A 13,494-nucleotide genomic window follows, 5' to 3' on the forward strand; every position below is an offset into this window, starting at 1 on the left:
GCTCTGACACCAAGGTAACTACAGCGCTAAAAGTCTTTGCGCTAGCACACAGGCATCAAGTTTTGCACCGGTGGTGTTACGAAGCGGTTTAACCTTGGCCTGTGGGACGGCAACGCAGCAGAGCTCCTGCAGTCGGGCTACATCTCCGCTCCAGGCGCTCCCCTGACTTAGCAAATAGAGAAGTTGCCATTCTCTATGGGCAGACGATCAGCAACTACCTGCAAAATTAAAAGGTGCTAAAAACGTACAATTCCTTGTGTAACCTCGTTTTCCAAAGGAATAAATACAACTCACTGGTACAGAAACTCTCCATCTGAAAAGCAGCTCCCAGGAGCAATCACCCTGAAGACGACAATGTAATAGAACATCCTGAAGATACCTGAGCTTTCAAAAATATACCCACGCTACCGACTCTGAACGCACCACAGAGCTGAGTCAGTTTGTGGACTCCTTAATAAAGGAACTGATAAGTTTCACAAAGTTTTTGACAAAATACAGTGAGAAGCCAAGAGCTAAAAAGCAGTAAAGGACAGGTCTGATGAGATCAATTTTGAGTTGGCCAAACACCCTGCAACAGATTTTCAGAATTCCTGTGATACAGATAAAAACAGTGTAAGTTGGCAAGACTACTGAATTTAAAGAATGTCCGTGTGAACTGGAACTACACAGCTTACTTGTTTCTGCAGATGGAGGTGGGCTCTTTTTTCCTTACTATTTTTATTCAAGCAAATGTAGTGATCAAGCTGCACGCTGTACTGCTGAAGTCGGAAACAAGTGCGGAAAAAGAATACGACTGTGCCCTAATATCGCCTGACTTGACATGACATAGCATCTCCTTCATTTACCTTGCCTGTTCCAAGTCTTTTCTCACACTACTAAAATAATCATCGGGACAGTACAGACCCCCAAACCCACACAGGATTTTAAAAAACAGTTTCTCAGGACATTTAAGAGATAACTGTAGGACTGAATTTGGATCAATGACTTCTCTGGACACACACAGCCCTGGTGTTTACAATGCACACTATAAAAAGAAGACACACAATACCCTTTTCTATTCCCAAAATCTTACGTGACTTTCTATCGCATCCTCCCCCACTTCCTGGTAAGATATCCCCTGCAATCCGGTTAATTGGAGGAATTTAAGTTTTGGGAATGAGGGAGACAAGATTCTAGTTCTTTCTTTTATTGACTTACTCAGAGGGTTCTGATTGAGCCTGGTGTCTTCACCAGGCAACAGATATTGGCATCTGGAGAACCTTCTATCTTCTGAAGAGAAGGAACCCACAGGAACAAACTCTTCAACATGCCTCTCCTCTCGTAATCACCGAATTTGGGTTTTTAATGGGTGTATTTAATCCTTTAAAACAAATGTCACTAACTTGTATGGAACATAAAACACTTGGGAGAGGCAGGTAGTTTACAGGAATTGGTTATTTCTATAGAGAGGGATTTAAAATCTTCAAGTTGACTTAGGAATATCGAGCTAGCCTCTTAACAACTCCAGTGCATTTATTTCAGCAATTACTTTTCATACCGAGTGTAAGGAGACCAAAAATACTCATTTGCCAGTAAGCATACAAAAATAGTTTCTTACTCTCTTAACCAGTTTATGAAGTTCCTTCTGCTGCTTTCCAGACAACATCCATCTAACTAAAATAAGTTAGTACAATCATTTGTATGGGCTGTCTGCACACCGGACACGGTTTGTTCCTCTTCTTCAGTTTTCTTGCGCAGGTAAAACATGACATGAGGTGTCCCGTTTTGCCGTGTACTATGCAGCCATTTTTAGGTCTGCTCTGACATATGACACAGGGCTCGATGCTGGTAACAGGCAGACTGGATTCCACGCTTTCCTCTTTGTCTTGCGTTTCTCTCTTCTCGGGTTCCTTATAGTCCTCCTGACTGCCACAAAACATGCTGCTCGATGTCGATGGCTGGGAATAATCTTCACTTTCCTGGGACTCAGAAATTTGTACTGCTTTATCCTCATTCTCCTCCACAGCTGGTTCTTTATCTTCAGTCATTTTCACTTTCTTGCAGTCAGGAACATCAAAACCTTCCTCAGACTCTAGAGGGAAGGAACTTTCTAATTTGCTCTTTTCCAGTTTATCACTCTTTTCCTCTGGAAGCCAGTCCTCACGAAGGGCCCAGCATCTGTGGCAATGTCGTGGAAGCGGAGGATTCATTTCACTACATTCGGGACACTTCCAATAATCCTTTAGTGAATTAAAGGTTGGAACAGCTTAAGCTACTTGAATTGCTTACAACTGAAGTATTCAGAGATTATAAACAATTTATTACTGCCAAAATAATAGTTATCGTGAGCTATCGACTTTAAAAATTCCATTCAGCACTTGGCCCCATTTTACAGTTCTAGATTAAAATAGCCTTGATTTTAAAAAGACTCCCTGATTTTCTTTCTTTTCGCAGTAGATTTGAGAAAAAAAAACAGAGGAAGAATAGAATTATTCTATTATTCTTATGCATGCAGTAGATTTGAGAAATAAAACCAGAGGTAGAATAGAATTATTCTATTATTCTTATGCAAAATTGAAAAAAAAACAAAAAAAACAGACCACAAAAGTCTTCAGAGAACGTCATGAAAAATTTCTTTCTGACAAAATGGTCACTGTTCCCATTCTTTTCAACAATGGACTTCTGAATCTGAAACTGCTGAAGACCGAAGGGACATTTAACCTGTGGGATGCTCAGCTGGTGGGGTGCAAAACGGCCAGGGGAGGGCACTCCGACACAGCAGGGTTACAGAACAGGAAACTCTGGCCAGCAAAAAATGAAAAGGCTCGTTTTGTTGAGTCCTGCGTAACATCAGTGAGATCAAAAGCTTAAAAGACCAATTTTGATTCCTAAAGTAACATATTCTTCCACACATAAGCAGCTCTGTTTTCAGATGGTGGCTAGCCCTGTGTTTTACACACATAGTAAAGTCCCTCAGTCCCACAGACTGACGGACTGGAACACTTCAGTTTTGGGACAACAGCTTCAACTGTCCAAAGCAAATATAAAGATACACTGCATTTTAATTCCAGTGTGTGCTTTTTTTCACACATGTCTACATACTTTGCCTTGAACCCCTGAATTTCTTCCCACACTTCAAGAATGGTCTCATAGAATTTAGAAAAAGCCTCAACATCTTTTTTAATTTTACAGTACTATTCAGAAAACAGTTTGCCTTCCCATCTGTATGCTACAGATTCCTTCATTCAGGTTGGACAAGAAAACTAGATATTATGATTTATAGGAAGAGTTTTTTAAATACACGTGGCTAAGAATTTTAATTTTTTGCATTTTGTGCAAAAAGTTGGATTTAGGCTCCAAATAATTTCCTTCCATTAAGTCAGTGAAACCGCAAATTAGTTAGTTTTTAAAACAGATTAGGAAGGTTACTAATTAAAAAACAAAAATCAAGGTTCCCTAATAATCACATGTTCGATAATTAAAATATTGCCTTGGAATCTTCAAGCACAGAAAAGTCGGTTTAAATCTTAAAAACAAACAAAAAAATGCTGGTAGCAACGGAACTCATGTATACTCCTTGATCTGCTCTGTCAGTTCACCCAACTTATGATGCTTTGCCAGTCAAGTTTTACTCACAGCTAGAGAAATCTCTGGATCTTCATCAAACGAATCAGCATCACTATCTTCATCCTGGTAAATAGTCAGCTGATACACCTGGTTTAAATAATTTAAAAAAAAAAAAAGCATTGATGTAACTAGTTTTTTTTGGCATTCAACTGAAAATGTGAGACTTTTAATCAAATGCAGTAAGTAGTGCATATACATTAATTTATGTCGGCAAGGAACTCCACAAAATCTGATGACTGGTAAATAATTTTAAAAAAAAAAAGCATTGACGTAACTAGTTTTTTGGCATTCAACTGAAAATGTGAGACTTTTAATCAAATGCAGTAAGTAGTGCATATACATTAATTTATGTCAGCAAGGAACTCCACAAAATCTGATGACTGGTTTGGGGGAAAAGAATTCTGTTCACACTTGTAACACACAGTTTGAAGAAAAACATAGACTAGACAGAGAAAAGGTACCACTTCCTAGAAGCAAGGTGATCCTTCCCCTCTGCTTATCACCATCTTATCTCAGGGTGCAGCTCCGCAGCACGATAACCCACCGTACATCAGTACGGTCACTCCCATTCAGCCTCTCCAGTACCACAATCACCTATGTCCCTGCCGAATTCTGCCTCTGGTACTTACCCAATCTTGCCATGAGCCGATTCACCTCTTTGAAGTAACAGAAAACTAACCCAGAAAACAAAACAAAAAAAATATCCCACTTCATTCCTGGCATTCCCGATATCTAGATCTCTTGAAAATGATGGTAAACACAATTTCACCGTCTTCTTGCCTCCTGATGAAAAAAATTCTACAATTGTGTTTCAGCATCTCCATGAAACATTTTTATTCATGGAGGCAGATGATTCAGAGATATCCCTTTGCAAAGAGTTACTAGGAAGTTTTAACTCAGTATCAAAAGTGTTGTCAAAGCTCAACAGATACTTCTATAATTAAAACCGCAGAAACAGACTCAAGCACTCATGTTGCCATCGACTCCAACAGCGAGTGAGTGAAGTTAAACAGACAGACTTCTCCAGACTGTCAAGAGTCTGTTTCAGAGCCTGGGGAAAACCTTAGCACCGTTCCAGTTACTGCCTGGGAGGTGTATAACGGCGACCCAACTGCGCAGGCATGTAATTTGATTTAATGAACGACCGGGTCAAGTTTGTGACATAGCACATGCAGTCCTGAAATAAACCTGAAGAGTCACCACTTCTTGCTGGAATCTCAACATCAAATATTCCTATAAGCTTCCTTTCTCCTCTCACTGCCCCCCCAGTCAAAAAACAAAACAAAACAAATATGTACCTCATCATCTTCATCTGTGAGCTCCTGTCCTTCTTCATTATGGCTATAATCTTCTGAATAAACAGACTCAACTTCAAACTCTACACTGAACTGGTCTGAAACAGAACTGTGATCAAACCAATCAGAGTTTTCACTTAAAGAACTGGCATCAAGGTCCTGAAAAAAAGAGAAAGTGCCCATTCAACCACACCAGTCCATATCCTTAACTATTACTGTTAAGACAGCTCGTAAGATAAACCTGAACTACTCAGTTTAATTAGCTATGGAAGAAATGAGACCAGCTGCTGTTAGATAGAACATCTTTTATGAGACAGACAAATTACAGGTAGGTAAAACCAAAGCTAGATCTGAAAGCCTTCCATCAGCTCTGTAACAGAGGCTGCAGACAACCTACAGCCAGCTTGAAGACCGCAGCTATTTCGCGAAGGCTCTCCTAAAAAGTGAAAGATCAGGTCAGGAAGATGCCGTCTTTTGGCTGTGTGTCACTAAATTCTCTATTCTCATCAACTTCGTTAACCTTAAATTAAGACAGTGGCTAAACAACTATAAAAAAGCAAGAGTGATGATAACAGTATTAGTTCGGTCAATTGAGAATATGGTACGTGACTAGGAACAGTGTCAGTTTAGCTCTTCATGACTTAATCTAACCACAGATAATTTGCCTCAGTGTTTGCTGAAAACAACAGTAAAAACAGTAAAGGCTTGGAAAATGAATAGAGCGTATCACCAGAGCTGTACCGGAACTACCAACTATTCTGTATTATGGAAGTCCTGTGACTGCTTTTCTTCCCTTAGCATTCTAAGAAATCCTTATTTTAACACACAAAGTATATCTGGCGTTTTTTCAATACTGTGTCAAACAGTCAGAATTTTTTTTTTAAAGAATATTCAAGGTTACTATTTTAAAAAATTTCACTTCAGCTTTGTCAGCAGATCTATGAATGACCCCACTCCACCCACACACCAACTTTTCCTTCAGCCTCTTTTCTTTCTTCAGACACAACTGAAGGCACTGCTGCTTTTACTTAAGAACATGATGTTTTAAGATGCATATTTGCACTCGTGGTATCTGCAAAATTTGTACCACAAAAATAAATATTTTGACTTACAGGAATTGAAAGAGAATCTGTTGAATCACTGCTATTGCTTCTTTCACGGCACAGACCACTGACTACACACCATGAGAGACTTTCATCAAACGTCAACGAAATGCTGTCTGACTTGTGTCGTTTTCTTCTGTCGCTATGCAGATCATCTGAAGAATTTTCTTCTGGGCATATTCAAGAATTTTTATTACTCCAAAAACATCTATGCAATGGGCAGTTTTGAATATTCTTAACAGAAGCTTAAAATATAATTACTCATGTAGGAATTTAAGAAAAATAAAGTCATTCAGTATTATTTTATGGGGAAAAAAGTAAAGGCACCAAAAACTTTTTAAAATAAGACACAGTAACACTGAGAAACGTGAAAAGTGTGAAACGTTCCTGAAACCAGTATTTCAGGGGCTGGCTTTCCCCACTTGTCCCATCAGTACTGCTTGTAAATGGCAGTCTCCACAAGCAGCAAATAATTGCAAATTTGGTAGCATTTTTACTCCACTTCACACATGACACGTTAAACCCCTCCTCATTTTAAGAAATGGTTCGGCTCTTAACTGTCCGAGCCCCCGCTACAGTCAGTGGACAGAAAGGCACTTTTCCGGAGGGCTTCCCAGTCCACCCCAGAATTTGCAGGGAGACAGAGCAACTAGTTCCCAGGTCACATGCATACAAAGGACCTCATGCTAAGCAACGTAAGTTCACGTTCAAGTTTCAGGCACCTCAACAAATTTATCAGTTAATAGTTGCACTACATGTCATTGTAGTTACTCAACAGGATTTTTGCAACCATCCATTACGACTTTTACCACACACTAGCAAGAACATCTTCAAGGCATACTGTGCCAAAATTGAACTCTGAAAGCATTGCTTTAAGCTGTGCTTATTAAATACGCCTCATTTGAAAGCAAAAAGACAATGCTTTTTAAATACATCTTGTTTTGAAACAACCACCTACAGCAGCATAAGGAGTAGGGGGACAGCATTTTAGGGGTAGGCAAGTCAAAATTCAGCTCCACTGACTTCTAGAGTGTTTGGTAAGAAACGATTTTATTAAAAGAGACGTTGCAAAGTCAATACGTAAGTGCAGTGGAGTGAGAACTCCCCAAGAGGCCTGACAGCTTGCCTCAACAGACCTTGGTAAGAGCCTGCTGCCCCCTTACAGGTGCCTTTTGCACCCACCCTCTATCGCCCAGCTTCTCCCTTGCCTTGCAAATCACACCCTGACAATCCACGAGTCTTCAAGTCTTGAATCTTTCATTGTAAAAGAAAAGAGAACAAAACACTTGTACATACTTTGAGACTTCTCTTACTTTCCCTTGGTGCTTCTTGGCTCAGCCCCTCTCTTTTCTTTTTTCGCCCTGAGAGCCCCACCAAATTTGGTGCCCCCAGGCCCAAGGGTTGCTCCTGTCCATCGTTGTCCTCATTTAGTTGTCATGGCTCCATGCTGTACTGATACTGCATCACCACAAGGTTTCTATACACTATATAAGCGGCTCCAAAGGAGCCGCTACCATCCCAATTTAACAAGAATAGTGGTTTAAAAGGAAGATTTCCTATAAATTAGAAAAAAAGTGTATATAAAAACACTATATTAAAAGAACTTTTAAGGTTGTAACAAACTAATAAATGGATGCAAAGACAAGCGTTAACAATCAAACCTACAATAAGTAAGCACAACACAGGACCTTATGTGCTCTGGGTCATGCCTAAATATTACAGGTTGTGATGTTTAACCAAGACTTTCCATCCTTTCACCAGTTTTTGTTACAACATTAAAACGTTCTTTTAATTTAGTGCAAACCGCTCGGCAACGCAGCACAGTTTTCGGACTGACTAACATAACAGTGGCCTATGATGAACACAAAAAACTACTACACAAAAGCTGGAGGAACTGAAAAATCTTCCCGAGCAACTGAAGAAAAGGAAGTTCAAGGCAGCGACAGAAGGTTATCACTGCCCAGGTAATTACAACCACCAAGTCATGAGGTAACAGAAGTAAGTGATGGAACAAAGCAACTTAAGAAATTCCACAGAACTGTATTTTATTTATGTAGAACTGTAGAGAACACTTCCATTGAGAAACTTACTCAGGTTTATGCTGATCAGCTTGTTATTTGCTAATCATCGGAAGAAACATTCCACGCTTTGAAAATTTGCCAATGATTATTGAATAACCACAATAAAGAGAAAGTGGAGGCAAATATGATGCCTAAGTCACCAGACATTTTAAAAAGTGCTTAATGAACAGTCAGGTACTTAAATACATTCAAAATCATCCCATGTTACTACCAGACCTTCAACACCTGCCACCAATTGAAATCAAATGAAAACTGGGTTTAGAGAGCAAACAAAACGTAAAATTTTGTGGCTGTTTACAGAAGAAACTGAAATGCATTTGACTATATCAGTCTATTATAAACAAAAGTGTTCTCATTGTGAAGATAACACAACTGATTAAGCCCTGCTGATGTGAACAAGTTTAACAGATCTGTGGAACAAGTTATTCCATCATCTTACTAACAGTTCTAGCGATCCAAACTGTAACATGACACTGGAGCAATGCAAGGAATCGTCTATTTCTTCCAGACTGAACATTTTGTTTTAGATAAGCAAAGAAACACGAATAGTATTTGTCAGTGTCTTTCAAAGTCAGTAAGGCAACAGAATGCACTTTTTTCCCTAAGTGGCCATACTACTGAAAGCTTTACATCATAAATCTGCACATACCAGATTCACTGTGTGTTCTCCTCCTAGAAGATGTAGCTGGTCGCGAAGTCACATTTGGTGAAGTCTGCTTCTCTTCTAACTCTTGCATAGATTCCTGGTCAACAGAAACATGGAGTAAGCCTGAGCATGAGTATGAGGTAAAAGGCTAGAATCAACTAATGGCATAGAAACCACTGACACTATCATGCAAAAGTAAATAAAGTTTTCATCTCAGAACGTTTATTTAAAAACAAAACAAAGCAAAAAAAAAAAAAAATCACCTTAAGAACATCATCTTCCTCAAGCTGAAATCTGGCACCATCCTCAGGTGTGTCAGCAAGCACAGAGTCTAAAACCAAACCACACATTGTAATACAGCACAGCAGAAAAAGTCCATTTCAGGCTCAAAACAATACAATAAAAGAGAGAGAAATTAACTGCACACAGCATTTACAAAGTAAATTCTAAACAGAACTTAACAATGCAGACATTTTGCAACAACGGAACAACCAACCCCATCTCTTTGCTTTTCAGGTGTGCACGGCACTTTCCCTGCAACATTACTGAAGCAGGAAAGTGGGGATGAAGAAGAAGTCTCAAACGCAAATTGAACATTTTTTCTATACCTCAGAGTAAGCTCATAATTTTATTATAAATGGCCTCGTATGAAGGCTGTGCATTAGCTGGGATTCTACAGATATGAAAGAACACAGGCAGGAAAAACTTTACACTTCCTCCTCTCCAAAGTATATTTTACTAGCTATCATCTTATGGGAACACTGAATTAAAAAGACATTAAATGGAAGAAAAATTAACTATTGTTAATGATACATGGTTACTACCAGACAGACCCTGAATTAATAAATTATCTTTCAAGACAAGAATTTGAGAAGTAATTTAAGTTTGCAAGCATAAAAACAATAAAGAGTGTACGTTTCCCATCTTCAGCAGCTGAATGCTTGCCTTTAGGAAGAATCAGAAACAAAGGGTGTCTTAATATGGATTTAGAAGACAATTTACAAAATGGCTTCCATTGTCCAACTTCTGGTTCACTCCTTGTATTACTCAAAAACTACAGCTATATTAAGCATTTTTATACTGCAGGAAAGATGATGCATGTAACAATTCTCCATTTATGGAGTGGTTATCCACAGTTTCCACAAAGGTACCTTTTTAAGTATACAGACTTCTTAAAACAGCACTTGATGTAGCTGAGGGTGACCGGTTCTAAATGTACTCTATATTCAGTTTTGAAAATTAAAAAAGAACGCTAACAGAAAGAATAAAAAGCATCTGCCCTGACTTCATTGCTGGCACAAGTGCAAGAAGTTAATTTTTCATACGAGAACTTTTTCTGTTGTTGAGGGCTTTATCTGTAAGAAATACAAGCACACTACTTATTTTTCAATTTAGTCCTCTTTGTGTTCAGCTCTGATTGGACTAGAACCAGAACAAGCACAACAAAATTACTCAAATACTGTTCAGACTTTTTTCCCCCTCCCCCAGAAGAAACAGTGTTTGCTTTGGTTCACTCTTTGTGATTGCTCTGGACAGCAGCGTGTAAAGCCAAATAGTTATGGAGAAATCGATTGTTATCTGATCACTACATGCAAGATGCATTAATGTAAGTTATATTTTCCCTACTACTATTTCCCAAAACAAAAGGTCCTCCCACACTAGCTTACCTTGTTGGTTGATTGCTATCAGATTTCTGGAAATCATTGAATATAGTCTCCTTAGACGGGGATAAAGAAAGAGACGTTGCAAGTTAGCTACGTGTAATTATAAAAGAGAGCTTACCATCCTTGAAGATGCAAAGAGTTAAAAAAGGCCATACGCATTATGTTCTCCATTATTTCACAACCAGACTCTCAGAAAAGAATCCCATTTTACCTGTGTTCTTTTACTGAAAAGCTTGTAACTCCAAATAAATCCCCCAGGAGATCATTTGCACAGTGTACAATATGTTGCTGTTTTTCATCATATAATTGTTTAGACATAATATATTGTCCAAGATAGAATATTACCTGTAAAATAAATGACATACACAGACATTAAATACCCAGGTTCTGTTGTTCCAAGTTTCAGCATAAGAGAAAACATATTAAATTCGTTGAGATTTGCTCTTGTCACTTTGATTGCCTAAAACTCCCTTAGAGCTCTGATTTTCATCTATCATTCCCCGAGTACTCTGCTTTCTACTGACCACTAGATACCTTTGCTCAGATTTTGAGAAACTTGCTAAACATCACCTAACAAGTCAGCAGGAGAATAAAAACAATACCTTGTCTCATTATCTTCTAGATAAGCTGTGAACTACACTGGCCCCCATTCACCCAAACCAAAAGAACAATCTATCTGTACTCACTGTAATCAACCTTTAGTGATTAAAAGTTCTTACCTCCTTCATAGTAAAAGTGTCCTTTTCTGCACCAGCTAACTTTAACAACTTCAACAACAGTGGCTTTGGCTTAACCTGTGTGGGGAAGAAGAAAAACAGTATGTATCAACTATTCACCAAACAAAACACTATTTGTACAGGTTGGCTTCCTCCTTCTGTATTCATCTGATAATGCAAACACACAACTACATTAAAACCTATCCCCATACAGTTTTTTTACTCTGCAAAGTTAAACTGAAAAGAAAGTAACACGAACCCAATCATATTAAACTTCTCATACACTGTACATCTTAGCTCAAATCCCAGTCCTTCATTGGTATGTACAGATTCCTTGATTTGAGCTACAGGATTCATTTGGTAGTTCCAAGTACAGGGCTGGGTCCCAGAGAATTCAGCTTCACTCCCTTAGTCATTACGGTGACTCCCAAAGGGGAGGGAGGAAAGCAAACGGACCTTTGGGACCATCTGTCAGGTCCAGAGCGCAAGTGACAGAGCAAAACACTGGTCCACCTCTTTCCTAGTCTCTTCCTGTGACAGTTTCTGGGCTGTGGTTTTGCATTTGCCAGCTGGGCTGCTTTACCTCTGAAGACTTTTCTAAGCTGGGACACCTAAGCACACCCTGTCCTTTCCATCGTATTTCAATCATGCCCTACCTCCACAATGGCCTCCCACCCACCCACTGTGCCAGCAGAGTTATATCCACAGCCATTCTATGACAATTTCTGAGGTAGAGGAGGGAACAGTTTTTAAAAAAAAAAAAAAATTCACTTTCCCCCTTCCCCCCTCCCCCAACTTCTGGCCAGAGCAGTGTCCTGATCCCATTCACTGAATTGTCCCACAAACAGGTGTCCCAGTACCAGTGCAGGAGATGAGAACCAGCTGCAGGGGCTGCCACAACTGCAAAGAAAATACCTGTGGAGCCACTGACAGTTCCCAGTGCAGTATATTCTAGTACTGCCACTTTAACAATAGCATAACCATTCTAAAAACGGACTAGCATTTAGCCATCCTAACATATTCCCTAAGGTAAGAAAAAAATTAGAGAAAAGAAACATTTTATAGGAAAGTGTGAATAAAATATCATGAGACAAGGAATAAATGCCTAAGGGAAGGGGATGGGAACTTCCCTACATGCCATTTCAACTATCTGCTAAAATCAATGTTAAGTTTTAGTGCATTAACAAGAGACTACTTGCAATAATCACACAAAATTAAAACAATGAACAGGCTTGTGGACAACGTTACCTATTCATGCCTTCCTCAGTGGTGAATTATTTAGAGCATGTGGTGTGGCATACGTTACGGTTTCATAAAGGAAGCAAACAGTAACTTATTAAACTACTAATGAGAGCTGAGGATAGGAAGGCAAAGCAGTTTCAGATCTCTGAATCCACAACTAGACCCACAGGTTCAGACCCTTTTACTCCCCAGCCCTCTCTCCTCGAATGCTGCAAGTATGAAGTTCTTCCGCCACAAGATCTGACAGCAGACAGTAGCATCACATTATGATGACTTAAAAAAAGAAGCAGCCAACAAAAAAAATCAACCTTGAGCAGGCTGCTGTTCTGTTCCTTCGCTTTTTTGAAGTTCTGTTCTCAGTCTACACTTTTAAGCATTACTCTTCAACAAAAAGTAATCCAGTTCAACCATCACCGTTTCTAACTCCCCTCTCAGGTATAACACATAGGCTTCCATCCTCAGGGAAACTTACACAGAAAGCCAGGACAGCAGAACTGTCACTGTATCATGGAAAGCCTGGATATGCAAAGCCATAAACACAAATGAAGAATTCTTATTACAATTTGCTTACAAATTACAATAGAGGAGAAAGTGAAAATGCCGAATTCTAAAACCTTCGGTTGTAATGACAAGATTATTTCACAAACAGCGTATGTTTTGCACAGTGGAAATCTTCCACAGCTTGCCACTTATGAACTGTTAACAATTTCCACCACAAAATACTTAACCATGATCAAATCGGACCGTAAGATCCTTTTTATTAAAAGAAAGCAACCTGACCATCAAAGGTCTCCAGGAAACAGAATCTAGCCCTAAACCATTACCCTTAACTCTCAACCACGAACGAGAAAGATGTGCTTCACAATTACAGGATCAAAGAGAGAGCACCTTCACCGGATTTCCTGGCTTTTCTCCAACCATCGCTCGCTGAGTAAAGCAGCCCTTCTGAATTAGCAGATTAAAAACTCTGCAAAAAGCATGAAAAATCCGCCCGTCCAACAGAGCTACTGACCAGCGCTTCTTGCTCCGAAGCGGTGACTGAAGAGGCATCCGTAAGGGAGGACATCTTGGTATTGCACATTTGCCTGCAATTAAGCAATTAAGAGGAGAAAAACCTCAAAACGTGGAACACAGCTACGCA

General features: G+C 39.3%; 1 protein-coding gene across 4 annotated transcripts; it reads right to left on the reverse strand.

Annotated features, from left to right (window-relative positions):
• Window positions 1-1,349: 1,349 nt before the first annotated feature.
• Window positions 1,350-13,437, reverse strand: MDM2 (MDM2 proto-oncogene, E3 ubiquitin protein ligase). 4 transcript variants are annotated; one of them, XM_009709536.1, is made up of 10 exons: window positions 13,366-13,437; window positions 11,115-11,189; window positions 10,607-10,740; window positions 10,399-10,448; window positions 8,995-9,062; window positions 8,735-8,828; window positions 6,014-6,174; window positions 4,905-5,060; window positions 3,616-3,693; window positions 1,350-2,219 (listed from the first exon to the last, which is right to left on the reverse strand). In XM_009709536.1, the coding sequence occupies exons 1-10, from the start codon at window positions 13,432-13,434 to the stop codon at window positions 1,650-1,652; spliced, it is 1,455 nt and encodes a 484-aa protein (XP_009707838.1). In that variant the 5' UTR covers window positions 13,435-13,437; the 3' UTR covers window positions 1,350-1,649. The 4 variants fall into 4 exon arrangements, with proteins under 4 accessions (XP_009707838.1, XP_009707839.1, XP_009707840.1 ...); XM_009709537.1 differs by having other exon boundaries at window positions 6,014-6,171; window positions 13,366-13,434; XM_009709538.1 differs by lacking the exons at window positions 6,014-6,174; window positions 8,735-8,828; window positions 8,995-9,062; window positions 10,399-10,448; window positions 10,607-10,740 and having other exon boundaries at window positions 13,366-13,434.
• Window positions 13,438-13,494: the final 57 nt, after the last annotated feature.

This window comes from Cariama cristata, unplaced genomic scaffold (genome assembly GCF_000690535.1).
Source record: "Cariama cristata isolate BGI_N322 unplaced genomic scaffold, ASM69053v1 scaffold19331, whole genome shotgun sequence".
In the NCBI taxonomy this organism is placed as follows: domain Eukaryota; kingdom Metazoa; phylum Chordata; class Aves; order Cariamiformes; family Cariamidae; genus Cariama; species Cariama cristata.

Excerpts from the sequence above, each read along its gene's own strand:
- MDM2 (XM_009709536.1), bottom strand. The coding sequence starts at position 13,434 with ATGTGCAATACCAAGATGTCCTCCCTTACGGATGCCTCTTCAGTCACC. Across the intron at positions 11,190-13,365 it reads CTTCGGAGCAAGAAGCGCTG|GTTAAGCCAAAGCCACTGTT; the intron begins GTCAGTAGCTCT and ends TTCCCCACACAG. Across the intron at positions 3,694-4,904 it reads TCACAGATGAAGATGATGAG|GTGTATCAGCTGACTATTTA; the intron begins GTACATATTTGT and ends TATTTAAACCAG.